At 36.4% G+C, this 20,043-nt stretch overlaps 1 protein-coding gene across 1 annotated transcript in view; it reads left to right on the forward strand.

The window, feature by feature from the left end:
• ROBO2 (roundabout guidance receptor 2) overlaps positions 1-20,043 on the forward strand; it is a 594,514-nt gene that overhangs the window by 532,972 nt on the left and 41,499 nt on the right. Inside the window, 6 exon segments of the mRNA XM_082689522.1 lie at positions 5,605-5,647; positions 7,080-7,207; positions 12,873-13,154; positions 13,569-13,694; positions 18,544-18,591; positions 18,594-18,699. Of these exon segments, the coding sequence (XP_082545648.1) occupies positions 5,605-5,647; positions 7,080-7,207; positions 12,873-13,154; positions 13,569-13,694; positions 18,544-18,591; positions 18,594-18,699 (733 nt within the window).

Here is a 20,043-nt window from a genome sequence, read left to right on the forward strand (position 1 = left end):
TTACCTCAAAATGTCAATTTACCACATCACTATATTTCTCTTCCCCCTCAGTTCTAGCAGGCATGAGATTAGGATTAATCCTGTCAGATAATAGTAAAGGTACATTCTGTATGATGTAACTTGCAAAATCTCTTTACTTCATATCCTTTATAAATATTGCAATAAATTCAAAATATTTAATGCCATTCTTAAACACTTCAGGTTGTGGTATCTGTACAACTTTTTAGCTACATTAGCACTATCCAGTGAGTTTTCGGTAAAAACTTCTATATGTTGTTCCCTGAAAGTTCTTAACTTTAGGTACTAGCAGAGACTCCTTCCTGGTAAAGATTCACATTTCTTTCAAACTTATCTCTGTTAAGCACAAAGTTATTACACTGTGATTATAAAAATCATGACTAGAGCAAAATTGTCCAAATACCTCTACTTCCATCCTTCTTGCTTTTAAATGCAAGGAAGTTCAACGTTTCTTTGAAATGAAAGCTACCTCAAACAGCTTTCAATTTGCTGTGGAATTTATTTTATTTTATTTTATTTCTACACAAAAAGAGAGACTGAAAGAAAGAGGAAGGAAGGATAGAAGGAAGGGAGGGAGGAAAGAGGGAAGGAAAGAAAAATGCTCATCAAAACACCATATGTGACTTCTATTTTACTCATTCTAATTGCTCGTCCTTATTTCTAGTCTACTTTCCGTCTTGTGGTCTAATACGACCCAGTTACTTTTGGTCTACTTTTCAAAATGGAACAAATCTGTTTGGAGCATGGAATAAAAGGGAAACTTGAATATTCATCCTTTTTCCCCTTGTTTTCTGAAGACAATGAATCAATCTTACTATGATAAGAGTTGTTTTTTGTTTGATTAGTTTCGGTTTTTAGGTTTTCTTTTGTCATGGAAGCATACAAAATGGAGAATTTTCATGTATACCAAATTCTGTCTATGGACCATTTTCAGTTGATCATGTATTTACATAATATACTGTTCATTTTTGCCTCTGTACAGTTGGTATATAGAGGTACAAAAATAAGTGTCATTATGGAATATTTTGCCAAAAGTGGTCTAGAAAGGTTTGAAAACAGATTTTAATGATTATGGTAACACAGAGAGAAACTGGATATGTCCTAAGTGCTTTGAAATTTAAAAGCATTTTACTCACAGTATGTAATTCTTGGTAAATATGACCCTTAGCTTAGTGTCCATATTCTAACATGTCTGTAAATGAATCCTGATTGTATTTTCCCAGTTTTCTATTGTGTTAAAATGCACGTAACATAAAATGTACTATCCTATTTTCAGGTATACAGATTGGTGTCATTAAATACATTCAAAATGTTGTGCTATCATCACCACCGTCCACCTCCAAAACTCTTTTCATCTTCTAAATTGAAATTATATACCCTGTTAACAATAACACCCATCTCCCCACTTCTCCAACCCCTCGCAACCACCTTTCTACTTTCTGTCTCTATGATTTTGACCACTCTATCTACCTCATATTGGTGGAATCATATAGTACTTGCCTTTTACGACTGACATATCACTTAGCATGATATCCTCAAGTTTAGCGTATGTCAGAATTCTCTTCTTTCATAATAGCTGTATTGTATGTATACACAACACTTTTCTTGTCCATTCATCCATTTATGGTCCCTTAGATTGCTTTCAGGTTTTAGCTGTTGTGAATAACATTACTTTAATTCTTTGAGACCTAGGTTTCAATGCTTTTGGGTATAGACTCAGATGTGGAATTTTTAGATCATATGATAATCTTAGATTTTTAATTTTTGAGGAACCACCATACTGTTAACTATTTTCCACTATGGGTTCACCATTTTACATTCCAACAGCAGTGCACTAGAGTTCTCATTTCTCTACATCCTTGCCAACGCTTATTATTCTGTCTTGCATGGTAGCCATCTTAATGGATGCGAGGTAGCATCCATTGTAATTCTGACTTTTGTTTTCCTAATGATGAGTGATGTGGAGCCTCATTTCAACTGCTTGATGGCCATTTGGATGTCATCTGATAAGATTTTGAGTGTTGCCTTGTAAGTTTAAAAATTTTACACTTAAAAAAATATATTAGGGGCGCCTGGGTGGCTCAGTGGATTAAGCCGCTGCCTTCGGCTCAGGTCATGATCTCAGGGTCCTGGGATCGAGTCCCACATCGGGCTCTCTGCTCAGCAGGGAGCCTGCTTCCTCCTCTCTCTCTGCCTGTCTCTCTGCCTACTTGTGATCTCTGTCTGTCAAATAAATAAATAAAATCTTTAAAATATATATATATATATATATTAGTTTATTTATTTTAGAGAGAGTGCTAGGTTTGGCTAGCAAACCCTGAGGTACCAAATGAAAAGATTACTCCAGACCCCTAAATAAAAGAAAGGAGAGAACGAGGGGACCAGACTCTCTAATGGCAAAAGGTCCTGAGCCAGGCTCAGTCTCCCCTTTAATTGCAGGTCTTATCAATACCTCAAGTAGGAACAGAAAAACAGAAAGGAATGTTAGGCTTCAGTAATCAAGACATATAGATATGAGGCAATGCATGATGCAAACAAAACAAGCAGTGTTTGTGTCGTGTGTATGGGCTAAGGGAATGATGAACATGTGACCATAAGTTAAGAGTGTTTTTCATTTAAGTTAAATATTTACACCCTAGATGAAAGCATTGAGCCACAATAAAAATCTGGCTGTTTTCAGCTCAGAAACTTGAAAGGAAACCCAGAGCTGCAGCACTCCTCCTTTTCTTTTCAATTGGTCTCACCTCGGGAGCCACATTTCACTTAAATCTTACCTATCCAGGCACTCTGAATCCCCACAGAGAGAGAGAGAGGAGTACAAGTGGGAGGGACCGAGGGAGAAGGAGAGAGGGAATCTGAAAGCAGACTCCTCACCGAGCCTGGAGCCTGAGGCAGGGCTTGATCTCATGACTGAGATCATAACCTGAGACAAAACCAAGAGTCAGATGCTTAACCAACTGGACCACCCAGACACCTCTAAACTTTACATTTTATGAATAATTTACCATTGATTAGTATGTAAAAGTTAAGTGCAACTCAATTTTTGTGCCTCAGCTTCAGTTGCCCTCCTTTTCTCTGTATCACTTACTAGCAATAATGGAAAGTTCAAGTGGGGACAAAAGCACATCTAAATTAGGAGAAATACTTAGCTTCTTTCCACCTATCTTCTAAGCAGCACATTTGAGGTGTAGCTCATCAGTGCCTGCTTATTTGCATATTCACAGTGATATTCACAACATTATCTTAACTCTCTTAGTAGAGTAAAACAATCACTTGATAGTCCATTAAAAAACCACATAACTAGAAAGTCACATCGGATGGAAAGCTAATTAGCTGTACTGTTTTCACATTTTGTGTGCATATTTTTTCCTCTAATCAGGGCTTTATTTCACAGCGCTAGTGCTCAATTTTTTAAATTAATTGTTTCAGATTAATTCTTCTTTTGTTGTTGTTAAAAGTAGTTATTAGTGGGACCCGAAGTGGTATGGACCACTGCTGATTCTTGATTCCTGTCACTTAAGCAAACTTGTCAGGAAGCAGAGTTGTGACCAGTATTCTTTCATCTTCTCTGAGGAACTGTCCATAGCCAGCCCTGGGCAGATACAAAGGATATGTCAGAATTGTTTTATAATGAATTTGAGATGGTGCCTGAAAAATTGATAAGTAAGTACACTTCAGGTGCCAGCCAGGTGTTCCTCAAAGCACTACCTCCTGATAGACCCTGGGAATCATGGTCCTATCACCTAATTATGATATCGTGAGAGATGTGTCATTAAATGATCTTAGGGAAGGGAGTGGGGAATTGCATATGTAAATTTACAAAATTTAAAGAGCTATCATATTTCATAGCAAAAATTTGAGGAATAGATGAATTATGGAGAGATTATTCAAATTAAAAAGTATTTATTGTATGTATACTTTAACAATATATCCTCTTTAAAATATGAATCAGTTCATAAAACTTTCTTTTAATTTTTTCTATACTTTTTACTCATTAGGAAATCATGGTAAATATAATCAGTATTTTCCAAAGATAAGACATGTTGGGGAAACCTGGATGACTCAGTCATTGGGTGTCTGCCTTTGGCTCAAGTCATGATCTCAGGGTCCTGGAGTTGAGTCCTGCATCAGGCCCTCTGCTCAGCGGGGAGCCTGCCTCTCCCGCTGCACTTCCCCCTGCTTGGGTGCATTTTCTCTCTCTCAAATAAATAAATAAAATCTTTAAAAAAAAAAAAAAAGACATGTTGGATTCACATCTGTATAATTTTTTTTCTTAATTTTTTGTTTTGTTTAGCTTTTTTTTATGTTTTGGGGCTCATCACAGCAAGTGCACTCCTTAATCCCCATGAACTATTTTACTCCTCCCCTCGCAACCTCCTTCCCCTGGCCCATAACCAGAAGTTTTTTCCTTCATTCCCAGGAATTGGTTTCTCTGATCTGTATTTATTTTAGTCAGAATTGCTATTTTGCGATCCGTGAACTTCTAAACACCAAAGTTCTAGTTAACTCATTGAGTGGCAAAATTTGATCCATGCTAATGTGGAACTATCATAGACTTTATCCCACTAGTCATGATTTTATTATATTTTATTGTGAACACATTAAATAACTTTGAATAGAGTTGCTGACTTGGATCCTCTCTAGAGTATGCACTGGATTACCTTTCTGAGATCTGAAACGTTTTGAATTCCAAACATATTGGGCTACAAAGATTTTGGATAAGAAATGATGGATCCACCCAGATATTTATGTTCTTTGGCCAATCCTTGAAACCCACTTTTTAAAATGTTAATAGCTTTGTGGAATGGAATCTAGTGTCTAGAGAGAGGTCTTCTCCAGGTATAGCTCTACGGAATGCTTGTTGATATGACTAATAAGTTCCAGAGTTTTATAAAGGACTTAAGCTTTTGCAATTATTACATACAATTTGAATATATTCCGCATCAAGTATTTGAAAATTTCATTTGGGTGGAAGTTTTGATGATAAAACAAAACACTCAACACAGTATTCTCTATTAATTATACTTTATGTCTACTGTAATTGTAGTTGTTCAACTCATAGTGATTTAATAGTGTCCCTAAAAGGATCTGTGATGATGAGGACTACGTCATCAATCAGTACCTGTTTCTCTTTTCCACTGGCAGGATGTTATTACCTGTTTGAACTATTCCGTTTCAATTTCTGTTATGTGCATTTTATGTTGTGCTTTCTAATTAGGATACCCACATACTAAGATTAAAAATCCTGATTTGATAATCCCCCATTAATGCATGTTGACCTTCCAATGACACTATATCTACCAATTGTAACAGTTTTTGATATCCAAACACAAATAGCCCTTTTGATTTAACCATACATTTGGCTTGAAGTATTTTTAAATGTCTTATTAAAGTTGGAGCAAATAATGGCTTTGCCCTGGGCCAAACCACGGCTTCCTATTCTCTGTACAATTATGTTAATTATATTTTGTTAAAATTCCCAGAGGCCTCAGCTCTAAACTAAGGACCAATATGTAGTTGGTATTAATCGTAATTAATATTGACTACTTGTGTGTGTGTGTGTGTGTCTTTCTTTTTTTTTAACAGTTACATTTCAAAGAGGCGATGGAGGACTAATGAGCAATGGGAGGTATGCTAAGGAGATTCTTTTTTATTATTATTTTTAATCAGGACTGGGGAAACTATAGTAAGAGACTATTATTGTAATAAACGATCACTTATAAGTCTGAGAATTCTAGGAGGAATTAAATGGCTTACCACAAGGTTTAATGATCTATCTGTTGTGCACTTTAGAGGAATCAAGTCCAGATGTTTCATATCTCCCAGATGCCCCTGAAGAAATTAGTAGTAAATATCACAAGGAATGTGTTCATTTGTTAGCAGGATGTTTATTGCATTAATTAGACATTAGCAAATGAAGTTGCTGTTGTTTAAGACTCCTTATTGGCTCTCACTAAATTGCTGTGAGTGAACAATTACACATAATCGATCACAAAGTAAATGATTCATGGATGATGAATAGGCTGTAGATTGATAGGACTGGATTCCACAACTTTGGATACTCAATTGAAATTGATAAAAGCTGATAACAAACCCATATATCCTCATCTATTTCCCCTTTGCCAATATGGAGATTGTAATTAGGCTCTGGTAATAACTTCCAATCTCCCATTTAATCAATATTTTAGCAAAAAGAGATTAGGTCTAATGAGAGCTAGTGCATGTAGCAAGTAAGCAGTTGGATCTTCTTATTGCAGTTGCCATAGAAACACATGTTTCTCTTAGGGATTTCACAGAAACGGTCTATCAAAAATAAAGTGCAATGATTATAGATGTTGCTATTTCTTTGTAAATATGCTAATAATCTGGAAAGGAATCAGAGTCCCATCTTTTATATAAAAAATGAGAATTCTTTATTCAATATGATGTGAGGGAAGTTTTTCTCATTGATTATACTCACATGCTGGATCAGATCACAGTGAATCGTTAATTACCTTAAAATCTTTAGTATACCCCTAATATCTCACAACTTAGAGAATTTGGAAATGTGCTATTGATGGAACAATATAAATACTGTTCATTAATTTCCTTCAAGTTCTTTGCCTCTAAATCAAGCACGAGGGCTCATAACAGTGGTTACAGCCTACAGGGGACAGAAAAATATGGGGACTGTAGGAATGGAGGAAGCAATAGCCCAAAGTCCTGGAGATGGCTGACACCAAGCAGTCACCCTGAGCAATTGTTCCTTTGAGGTGCCAATTTATCATCAAACCTTGTTTCGGGATCCTGCTGTGTTACCAATTCCCACCAGTTTCAAGGCAGACAACAGAATTCATTTGGATGTCAGCAGAATCCCAGGAAGGATGCTTCTGCTTCCACTGACAGGCTATATATAGTCTTAATGAACTACGGAAGTTCCTTAATTCTTGAGAACCTACACTTTTTAATTGGAAGTGAATTAAAATCTTCTTAAATTCTTTCATCTATTTTAGTGTAGGAGACAGGTGTCCAAATCTCTCACTGAGCTCCACTGATTGATTTCCTTTTAATTTCTGTTTCAGCCGTCCTGGTCTTCTAAATGCTGGCGATCCCAGTTACCCATGGCTTGCTGATTCGTGGCCAGCCACAAGCTTGCCAGTAAACAATAGCAATAGTGGCCCAAACGAGATTGGGAATTTTGGACGTGGAGGTAAGCTGTGCATTCAAAACTTTGTTATCTGTTTTCTTGGGTTTCCTAAATGTTTTAAAAAATACATACTAGAGAGTATTTTCTTCCACAGTTAAAATTACTAAAACACATGTACTAACAGTGCTCTACATTCACTAAATATTTTATGTAAGACCATTGTGTCTATATTACTTTGCGTAAGACTAAGCTTTAAGGAAGTCATTACTAACCAAAATGGCAAATAGTCATAATACAGTTTGGTTTTAGGACTATTGGCACAAGATTAGTAAAATCAGAAACTATGCTGCTAAGTAGGGCTTATGATTTTGGAAAAGTCATTTCTGTTCTCTACATGTCATTCAACATATATTTATTAACTATGTCCTATGTACCTGGCATTATGGCAGACAATAAAAATAAAATATCAACATAAAGAGAGATGGTCCCTAACCTCATAGGATGTATGCTATAGAGATTAGACCACATGCAGAAGCAGAACTTAAATGTAGTTCTACCATTGATAATTTGTACCCCAAATGAAGGACAAAGAGGTGCTAGGTAGCTGATATACTAAGGTCTCCAAAATTTGGTGCTAGGGTTCTCTCTGTAGAAACAAAATTTGACCTGCTATAAATAATTACAGCCTCCCTACTGCCACTTTTTCATCCATTCAATAGGAAAATGATGGATTTAGAGAAAGATGGGACTGGAGAAGTCTGTGGTCCCAGTGATTAGTTTGGCAAAAATATGTGAGTTTTCCATTGGTAGAAACTTGTGCAAACAGTAATGGACTGGCACTGCTTTGCCAGTGCCTAACATGGAAAAGCTGCCTATTGGGAATAAGAAAGTTCTATGAATGGAGTGTCATTTAAGTTGATACCTGAAGGAGAGGTAGAGATTAGTCAGAATTGTGGAAAAAGTGTGTGAAGAAATGTCTGTATCTTAAGGTCTAGAAAGAAGAGAGGCATTGACCTATTTGAGAAATGAATGAATTTCCTAATGAGTATAAAGTACAAGGAAGCAGAGGTATTAAAAAAAAAAAATTTCAGAGGGACAGATAATAGATGACCTTCTAAGATATACAACGATTTTAAACTTTGTCCAGAAGGTAGTCAGAAGGCACCAAAGGATTTGTTAAGAGGAGAACACCAAAATCTAAGTACAGAGTTAAGTCATCCAGATCACTGCCAGGTGGGGAATGGAGTTCGAGTAGAAAATGGGATGATTAATTAGGAGAGCAGTGGTATAATGCACAAAAGTATGGCTGAATCTGCTAGAGGGTTTCCACACCTCTGCGTGGAATTAACGATGGAGGAGACCCAGGGCTTGGCTAACCTATTATAAGCCTCAGTGGTGAATTTCACAGGCATAAGTGTAGAAATAGACTGACTTAGAAGAATAATCATGGACACTGGCATTTTTGTCTTTATGGGTAGAATCCCAATAAATGTTTGAATATAATTAAAATAGTATTTCAAATAATAAAGCTACTAACTATAGCTTAAGTCTTCATTTTGTCAATACCAACTTGAAGGAAGGGCACTCTCTCCCAATCTCCAGATAAAATACAGAAAATAACAATTCCCCCATCATAGGTATGTAATGAGGATTAAATGGATGATAACACATTCAGGTTTAACACAAAGCTTGACATACAAGCAGTGGCCAGCAGGCATCAGTATAGTAAATGAGAAAACAAAACAAAACAAAAAAAAGTTGTATGACTCCTCAGTTTTTTGCTTGCCCTCTGTAATCACCTGTTTAAGATTCTTATTCTCATTTGTCCAGAACCTGTTTAAGATTCTTATTCGTCCAGAACCTCTGAAAGTGGCTGCCTTCCCCCATGACCAAACTCTGAGCCCTTCAATTACAGGCTGTGACTTTATCATGGATAGGTCTATAGCTGAGCATCTCCTCACCAGGAGAGCAGAAGACTCCCCTCTACGCTACCCAGAATGATTTTGTCAATACAAATTCTGTTCTGAAGGCTTTCATCAATCAAGGATTAGATCAGTCTTTTACTGGCTGTATTTGTACTTGATTAGTACACCATTCTCTATAGATCAAGAAATGAATGCCTGAAGTTGGGGAAAATGTTTTGTTTGGGTTTTGTTATTTTTCAGTTTCTAGTGGGCTACAATAACATCTAAAATGTCTCAGTCTAATTTAGCCAAAGGGTACATTTCTAGATTTTTCAAGATTTTTCTTCAATATCCACCACAGTTTTACGATATGAAATAGTTCACAGGGGAACATCCAGGCCAAGACAAGGTTTTTACAAGGCTTACCATATTTCTTTTCAGTGTCATAGGCATTGTAAGCATTTACTACGCACCAGATATAGGTAGACTTTTTTTGTACATTATATTTCATCTCACTGGCATAATAAATGTAACATAAATAATAGATAATCATATTTATATTTTAAAGGCCAAAAAACTAAGGTTTATTGAAATGAATAACTTGAGATCTAGGTGTAGAAGGCAGATCTAACACATTTTAAAGCCTCGGTTCCTTTATCTACACTGTTCTGCAGTCCTCTAGGTGGGATTCACATGTATGATTGTGTAACTACAGTCACTTAAAAGAATTATTGTGGATACTGAGATTTCCCTTTCAAGAATGGAATACTAATACATGTTTAAATGTAATGAAAATAGTATTTTGAATAATAAAGTTACTAATTATTGCATAAGTCTGTCTTTTGTCATTACAAACTATAAAAGATTCATTTAATCATTCAGCAAGTACTTACCCTCTGCAAAACACTAGGTGAGGAATTATGGAAATCCAGACATAAATCCTTTATGTTCCTCTTCTTAAGTGTCTTGTGTCTTAGGATATGTTACAGGCGATAGTCATTCATTCGAGTGTATCAGGCAAAAGAAATAAGTGCACAGATCACTCTGGTGCTGAAAACTGCAAAATGAATCATGAGTAGTTCTTCCTAGAGGGAAGGGTATCTGTAATTCAGAGGTTTAAACTCAAATATCAACAAGTGCCAGTCAGCCCAAAGCACTAAGGAAAGGTTGATGTGGACAGTGGGAAGTGGGAACTAGAAGGTCCTGCCTAAAGATGGCAGCCGCTATTCAGGTCCAGGCTGTTGGAGGAGGGCTGGCTCTGAGTTCCAAACCATCTGATATTATAGGATGATTCCCCACATCCAGATATTCCTGTATGATCTTCTAATATTTCAACGTTTGGATATAATTCAATTTATTTTCCAAACATGGAGGAGTGATCCAATGATAGCTGGAGGACATGGGCAGCCTCCACATCAGTATAGAAGCACTAAGACTTGAAGGCTGGCTAATTTCATCCAAAGGGGAGAGGCAGATTCTATTTCTAGTGCTCTAACCTCAGTTGTTGCAGGATAACATTCTGTAGGATTAGGTCCTCGGACATCTTTTTTCCATTTTTAAACATCTAAACATGCAACCATTTCAAAAGCTCACAGATTAAGTGGCGCCCAATCTAAACTGAATGACTTAGAAGGCCTCAAGTTCAAGGTGTTGGGAAGTTGGGACCTGTGCGGGACACACATGTCTATCCAGTTAATATTATCAGTGGAAGATGGTAGCTGTGGCAGAAACAAAATTCTGAAAATTTCCCCAGAGTGAAGGATCTGTTTTCATAATTCTGATACATTACTAAATATTAAATGCTTTTGAGAATGCAAATGATATTGACATTTGAGGATGAAGTATACTTTTTTATTATCCAACTTTCGTTCTTTTTTTAAAAAAGATTTTATTTATTTGACAGACAGAGATCACAAGTAGGCAGAGAGGCAGGCAGAGAGAAAGGAGGAAGCAGGCTCCCTGCTTAGCAGAGAGCCCGATGTAAGGCTCGATCCCAGGACCCTGGGATCATGACCAGAGCTGAAGGCAGAGGCTTTAACCCACTGACCCACCCAGGCGCCCCTATCCAATTTTCTAAGTAGTTTATAGGTAAAAGCAAAAAGGGCCAAGAAGGAGTTATGGGATTCTGAAATCCAAAACCAATTTTACTTGCTTGTACAATTTTGTGAAATATTATATGTTTGAATATCTTCAACAATTTCACTGATATGCACTTAAAATATTTACTTCAATAAAATGTGTATCCACTTACTTATAAAGCAAGTTAGAATTCCAAACGTTAGAAAGATCTAAATTATGCAGTGTGCAAAATGGATTATAAATGTCTTTCTATTGCTAAAGAAGACATTTGAGCTTTTGTAAAATGCAAAAGCAAAATTAATATATTTTTATGAATCTTTATTTTGCATACAATTGGGTATCATCAAACCTAAAAATTTGAGGATATTTTGACTAAGTTTCACTTTCTGCATTTTCTTGTCATGATAAATTGGTTTTAGGAGGAAAATAATTTGGTTTATTACTTATAATATTACAGTACTTTAACTAGTTGAAAATTTCCCATAATACAGAAATCATTGACTATCTCAACTCCTATGATGTATGGCTTTCAAGACATAGATTGTTAAGGAATATATACTATAATTAGATTCACTTTTAACTCTACATGATTAAAAGTATGTCATTTAGTGTTGTTTTATTTTTTAAATATTTATTTATTTTAGAGAGAGAGCAAGTGTGAGGAGGGGTAGGGAGGGGAGCAGAGGTAGAGGGAAAGACCATCTCAAGCAGAATGTCCATTGAGTGCAGAGTCTGACATGGTTCTTGATCTCACGATCCCAAGATCTTGACCTGAGCTGAAATCACAAGTTAGAGGCTTAACCAACTGAGCCACCAGGCACCCTGGTATTGTTTTTTTGTTGTTGTTTTTGCTTTTTAAAAATCTAGTACCTTTCTTCTAAAAAAGGAAAAAAAAAATAAGAGATCGGGAGGGAGGTGGCAGTTCTGAATTATAATGCATCATGTAAAGATAATTCAGCACGCCAAAAGATAAAAGGACTGATTGATATTCAGTGTTGTTACTAAAGTTTAATTTTACTCTTGCTGTATTATAACTTGAAACTATAATTCTCCACTTCTAAGAGTTAGTAGCATAAATTAAACTCACGGATCACTCAGATTGCTTTTTCTATAGTTAAATCCTGGTGTATTGTGAAAATGACTTATTCATGAAAATTATCTTTTGTTACCCAAGAAAAAAAAAAAAGTTCCTACCATCCGCTCCACTCCATACTGGAACTGTGAAATCAAATGAGAGAAACAGCAAGCTGGAACTTCAGAAAAATGTATCTCTTAGTTGGCTCGTGTAGTCTAATTTTGGACAATTTTGCATCTATTCAGCCGCTCTATTCTCTGCCTTTGGGGGTAACGCGGAAAAAGATGTTTTCAATCCGTAACTGGTAGATTCGCTTTTATTATTTCTTCTGTAAGGAGCTAACAGTCTCATTGGTTCTAAAAACGGGATGCACAACTGAAAGCATTTTTCAGTAGTGAAATAGCCCAAACCTCTCATTCATGGTTGCAGAAAATGGGGGAAGCGACGTGGTAAGCAGCGAGTCGTGAAGGACGAGCAGGAGGCCTGCCTGTCACCGACGCTGATAGCTTGGCGATGGCTGTACATCATCTACCCTTCATTGACTCATAAAGCCCATCTCAGCTGAAATGCAAACGTGCGGCATGACACGTGTATTTTTCATCTTCAGTCCTGATAGTTTGGGGCTTCCTGTGCATCATTAAATTGTCTCATTTCCTCACGTTCCCCACAGATGTGCTGCCGCCCGTTCCAGGCCAAGGGGATAAAACGGCCACGATGCTCTCGGACGGAGCCATTTACAGCAGCATTGACTTCACGACCAAAACCACTTACAACAGTTCCAGCCAAATAACACAGGCCACCCCATATGCCACCACACAGATCCTGCATTCCAACAGCATCCACGAATTGGCTGTCGATCTGCCCGATCCACAGTGGAAAAGCTCAATTCAGCAAAAAACAGACCTGATGGGATTCGGATATTCTCTACCTGATCAGAACAAAGGTAACAATGGTGAGTCAGGGTCTAACACCCCGAGGAGTTCTTTTCATATCATTTGTGCATGAGATAGAAATTAGTATTTGTTGTTCAGTTTAGTGACTCATCACCAGGTTCACTACCTAAACTAAAAAAATATATATATATTCTTGGCATGTGTTCGGTACCTTGCACAGTCCTTCCCACCACCACCACCACCACCACCGTCACTGCCACCACACACCAACACCAATCGGTTTCATCCTTTTAGCTCTTTTTTCAGTAGAGTGGTCAGTAATCCATCTCAACTTCCATTAGGCAGGAGAGGCGGAACATTCCTCCACTGTCCCACGACATCTGCTTCTGAGTTGCTAACTGCATGTTCTGCATGGGCTTGTGCTGTGAACTAATCACATGATGCCACTATGACCTCTGCCCTTTAACCCTTAGCCTTACTTTACATCCCTGACTACCGATTGGCTGAGGGATTGTCTAATAGAATGCCACACAACCAGTCACAGGATTTCAGCACCACCAGCTCTCACAACAGCTCAGAGAGGAGTGGCAGTCTCTCAGGTTGGTCTCATCACAGTAAGGAGAAATATTTGTTTGTCACCAGCATATGACCTGTGTTCCTAACGACCGTGAAGAAATACTGAGTCACAGCTCACTGTCAGGCATTTATCTTTCAGATGACAATAGCAGTTTATCATAATGAAATCAGACTTTGGGAAGGGGTGGGGGGGATAAAAATCCCTGTCACTCTTTATGTACTAAGTGTGCAACACCATATTGACTGGAAAATTATATGATTTTCCTATTATTTAGGAAAGAACAGATGAGTTTGATCTGCCTTAAACCCTATCCAAGAGCCAAGAGAACTTTATAATAAAAAGATCATAGGGGAAAGTCAACTCCATGACATGGGCAGCAAACAATGAATTCAGCTAAAATGCAAATTATTCGGGACATTTTTCATAACAATCGGATTCCAGTGATGTGACCTATTTTTGGACAATGTTTCCAAAATATTATGGAATAGGATTTATTATCTATTGAATGATATTTAGAGTATGGTGCTGCTACCATGCTAACCAAGAATGTTAATATCAGACATTATTCCTCACACTTAATATCCAAAAAAAATTTCAGTATGGATATGGACAATTCTTTTATGCTGTAGATGTTAATATATATTTGACCTGTATCAGCCAAACCTACAATCTATAATATAAGTATTGTATAGCACATATCAGGACAGACTCTTACCGGACAGAAATATATGCCTGTCATAATGAATAGAACTGATACTCTTCAAGATCCTCACCTCTAAAATAAGGAGGTCGTAGTAGACACATTCTCCCTTTCAACCATAACATGTACATCATGTAACTGATGATTTTTATCAGCACATTTCTAATTGATTCCATGACCTTATTTGCTTATTTTTTCATATTAATGATTTGCCATTTTTTCTGATGAATTTTTTTTTTTTATCTACAAGTTCTTAGTAAAGGATTATAGTGTATTATGATGTGTCACAGTCTCCTGGGCCATAAAGAGTTAACTCTTTTACATTAGGGTAACATTTACTAAATGACTTTTCCTCAGGAGATAGAACCCTTTCAGTCTGAAATGTTAATGCTCTCTCTTCCCTCCAAAATGAGCCATTTGCTCTTCTTACCTATTGGTAGAATTAGATACATTATAGAATCAAGAAAATTTTAAACATCTGTTATGAATTTAAACTGGCTTAATAATATAGGGGGATATTTTGAATAACCTTATATGTCATTTATTTATAATGAATCCGACAGTTGTACTGAATAATTAAAAAGTAATGTATCCTAGGAATATTCTATTCAAGATATGTAAAGTTCCAAGCAATATATGTATTTTTAAAAATCTATATATTTTAAGCCATGCATTACATAAGACCTTTTGTGAATCTTTCATTAAATATTCTGTTTATGTTGATTGACACTGAGTTTTAAAAGTTACCTTCTGAGTAATTGTAAGCAGAACTTGATTCACAATAGTGCTTACTGCTTTTTTTTTAATCCATTCATCTCCCAAGTGACATTTATATATATCTATGAATTATATTAACTACTTCATCTACATTTGAATACAAAATTACTTAAATTGGTGATAGAAAGCATTCTTTGGGAGGTGAGAGTGAAGTGATTATTCCCTTTTAGTTTAGTCCAATTGAGTTTAATATCACAAATTTGCTTCATTCTTTTAATAATCATGGATGTGTTTTCTAAGGCTCAAATTTAAGATCCAACTGCCCAAGTGGATATCTAATCATATATTATAAGATCTTAATTTGTGCACAGTAATGAAACCAATTTAAAATAATCACAAAATAAAGAAAGTTGGACATTTCTGAATTATTTCAGTGAATTCCTCTTCCTCTTTGAAACAATTTTATAATTCATTCCATACATAAGTTCTGAGCGCTTGTGCTAAAAATGTAACCACTAAAAGAAAAAAACCTCAGATCTCTCAAAAACCATAGGCAATCATAATTATGTATATACATATATGTATCTCAATATCAGTAGTGACAATGAAATATTTTTATACACCAGTATTTTTCAAAATAGAGTATGTGTTTAACTAACTTGAAAATGATTTATTTTTATAATTTTCTATGCAAGAAAGTTGTTCGTTCAGCATCAGTAAGTGTCGATTTGAATATTTACATTTTGAGTTGAAGAGAAATGGGTCAGATATGATTGCCAGTCTTCAAAATATGTTCCTCTAAAGCATAAGGCAGGCTTTCTGCCCTTAAAATGCTTGGGGATCTTAGGTTGCAAGTACCAACAACAAACTATAGCTCACTTAGCTCAAGGTATAGATCTTAGGTAAACATTTAATTTCGTTAACTTCTGTTATATGCTCCCCATCATGCTTAGAGCCCCACCTTTTAGGTCAATGCTAAGAGAAGACAAAGCATATCAATTGATAGTCCCATCAGGACACACCACAATGACAGAACAAAAATTTCCCAATGAGGGAAAATTGGGCATTGGAGGAAAACCTTATTGGAGGAAAATTCCATCTATGAAGCAGCTTTGTTTCCCCAATTCATTTTTAAGTCTGATATTTGAAGAGTTGATAATGCCTTTTTTGACCTTGGACAAGAACTTCAACAGAGTTGGGTGTAGAGCTCCATTAGCCATTTCTAGTAAAGCTGTTGCATTTAAAATTTCTTTTTCTTACTGTGTGAATATGGACCACATAACCTTTATAAAGAACCTTTGTTTTCTCATCTATTAAGTACTTCATCTACATTTGAATACAATATTACTTAAACTGGTGATAGAAAGCATTCTTTGGGAGGTGAGAGTGAAGTGATTATTCCCTTCTAGTTTAGTCCAACTAAATTTAATATTACAGAATTTGCTTTATGGAGATTTAAGAACTTCCCTATCTGTATCATTCAGTTCTGGCGGTGATGAGACAACATTTCTAAAGTGAAGAGTGAAGAAAACATTGTACACCTATAATTATATAAGGAATAAAAGATATGCAATGAGGGGGAAAGCTAGTAAGGGCACACAACCCAGTGTGCTTTTTCCTTTTTTAATTATTGAAATACAGTTCTGAAACTGCACAGAAGACATGACCCTGGTTTATGATTTTGATGAATGATCAAGAAACAAAGGATTAAGGCTTATCTACCTTAAGCATAAAAATTATAGATTTCTTTTCAAGCAGATTTATTATTTTTATTCCAAGAATCAGACTATTTCTGGGATACTCATTGGTGTTGGAGAAGTCAGGCTTGATGAAGGCTGTAGAAATGGGTAGAACCAGGCTTACTCTAAGATAGAGGAAATGGGAAAAAGTAATAATGACTGGGATTTATTGAAATTTCTAAACAAGCTGAACCTCTCCATGGTTTATTTCGTTTGATCCTCAGAATACTGCAAAAATGTAGGAACTTTGTGTCTATTTTACCTCTGTGGAAATTGAAGGGGTATCTATCAAGTAATTTACCAAGTGAGAAACTAGTCTTTGAACCCAGATTAAGCTGGGTTTGTAGAACCCAGATTATCCTTGAAGCAGAAGATACCTGCTCTTCTTTCTCCTAATACCTCTCCTACTGCCAAAGATAGGAAGCAAAAGGAAGGGTGAAAGCATTTTGTCTGTAGGGGTGCTCTTTTAAATCTGTGTGTTTATGTGCGCATGACCTAGACGACAGACGTAATTCCATAGTTGGCAACAGTGTCTATGTCCAGTTTAGTAGTTGCATCACTTTCTGGCATTCAAATAAGCTATGACTAAATGACATAATTTTCTGAGTTGGCTGATGCAGTTTAGTAATTGGTAGAAGAAAGAAGGTGAAACTTCTAGTACTACCTCTATTGATAGCCCTGCTGCAAGTAGTCAATGCTCACAACGTGCAGTGCCAGAAAGATGAGGTCCAAGGGGTCCATACCATTTTTTGGAAATGTAACTATAGGCTGCAGTGAGAGTGAAGTAAGCTTCTTGGGTTCCAATGAAACAAAATCCTTTGTTATGCTGTTTGAGAAGCGCTCATTCTCGCAATCAACTGTGGTCCATTTAGGAAGAAACTTGATTTACCTAAATTTTGGAAGAGTGAAAAGCACTATACAAATGATGAATTTTATTTTTATATTTCATTAAGCTTCAGTAATTCCAGAGTTGGCTCTTATGCTGACAAGTTATTTTTTGCTCATGTTTTGTGCATGAATTCATTTGTATTAACAATAGTACTGAAATTGATCACTGCATTTCCATTAATTATCCCACTCTTTTTGGAATTTTAGGAAATGTTATGCTTAAAACATCTGGGAACTACTCTCACTATAGGCAAAAATAATTACCCCATTCGTTAGTTTAAAATTCTATAACACTTATCATTGTGAAAGATTTACAAGTATCCAGATTATAGTTGATTGATTTTTATCAGTCACTTTTGAGAGAAAACTGTGCTCTCCTGGATTAATTAAATTGAGTAAATTCTAATGGAAAAGTTTAGCCTCTATCTTTAGACACTGCATTTTCCACTGAGAGAGATTATGCAAAAGAGCATTATAAACGCACTAAAATCTGACATTTGAAAGAATTTGTTATGGCCCATTATTTCATCTAACAATGAAAATGTAGAGGCAGCAGACGTGAATAAATCAATAAGTGTGCTTTTGCTGCAGAAGCCATGTTTTTGGTTTATTCAGCACTGTAGTTAATGCATCGGGGAAAAATAATATAATTTTGAGCGATTTATAAAAACGTTTTTTTCTGATTATATCATCTCATTGTTTATAGCTTTTAACAAATGTAATATACTGATTGTGGTGTTTTGAAAACATAAATACATCTTCCTTTCTGATGTACTCTTTTTCTACTGATGTATGGTATATCTGAATAAATGTGTTATTATTTTCAGGTGGGAAAGGTGGAAAAAAGAAGAAAAATAAAAACTCTTCTAAACCACAGAAAACAATGGGATCGACTGGGCCAATGTTCCTCTACCTCCTCCCCCAGTCCAGCCCCTTCCTGGTACAGAGCTGGAACACTATTCAGTGGAACAGCAAGAAAATGGGTAAAACTATTTTCCATACCAACAAAATGCCCCAGGCTCTCCTCTTCTCTCTCTTGTACCTTTTTGTCTTTATCTGGTGTTCTCTTACTGTTTTCCCTGCCCCCTTCCCAGCCCATTCATCACCCTCCCCGCAACCCCTTTTTGTTGTTTGCACTGTCTATGTATTTTCACTGATAAATACAACACAGCACATATTGAGAACCCGGAATCCTTGGCTGTCAAGTGCTTCAGATTGTCAGCAATCATGATAATGCAACCTCCATTTATAATATTGCTTGTTAGTTTGAAAGCGAACACCCACAGCAAGAGCCACTCCTGAGCGGGGCTGAAAAGGGAATTAAAATAACCTTCTTCATCATCTCTCACAGTTTTCTAATGACTTGGTGTCTGGCCACAGCAGAGAATCCACTGTTGAGCTCCATCCCATGGTGTAATTGTAGGGACTTTAATCGTTAGCTTTGATGGGAGTTTCGGGGCCAGAACAGTGAAAGAGATTCAAGCTCATGCACATTCTGAAACAAAACCTCTTGAAGTTAGAAAATGTCCTTCAAGGGCATTTAAATGTGACAGGTTTCCTTATTCATTCCCAAATATGTCTCAAGAGTTAGTGTTCCTCTGTTAATGTGTTAAATTGATTTAAAGCTGAAAGACAGTGATACTTTTTATTTTCTAATTTTAAAAAAATAGCAAATTAAGAGAAACATACTGAGTCCTTTTTTCTTTCTATTTTAATAATTCTAATTGCTCTGTCTTTCTCACAATTTCTGGGTCCCCACCGCTTTTGAATGAAACTGAAAATGCATAATAAAGACAGTTTTTCTTTTTCCAAGTTTCTTTAAATTTTGAAGTATTTAGATGTTAAGACTCCTCAGTTTATTTGAATAATAGCTTTATCTCCTGTCTTATTTTGTGTAAAGAGCACATGCACATAGTTTTTTTTTTGTTCCATCTCCTTTTCTTTTAAAAGAAGTGCTATCTTTGATGTCTGGGATTAATTTTTTTTTTTTTTTTTAAACGGGAGAGAGAAATGAGGGGCAGAGGGAGAGGGAGAGAGGAGAATCTTAAGTAGGCTCCACGCCCAGCACTGGGTCTGAAGTAGGGCTCGATCTCAGGACCCTGAGATCATGACCTGAGCCACAGTCAAGAGCAGGACACCGAACTGATGAGCCACCCAAGTGTCCCTCCAGGCTAATTTTTTTTTTTTTTTTTTTTTTTAAATGACAGAGAGAGAGTGAGAGAGGGAACACAAGTACGGGAGAACTAGAGAGAGAGAACCAGGCTCCCAGGTGAGCAGGGACACCAATATGGGGCTTGATCCCAGGATACAGGGATCATGACCGGAGC

The sequence above is a fragment of the Mustela nivalis genome (genome assembly GCF_964662115.1).
Source record: "Mustela nivalis genome assembly, chromosome: 1".
NCBI lineage: Eukaryota > Metazoa > Chordata > Mammalia > Carnivora > Mustelidae > Mustela > Mustela nivalis.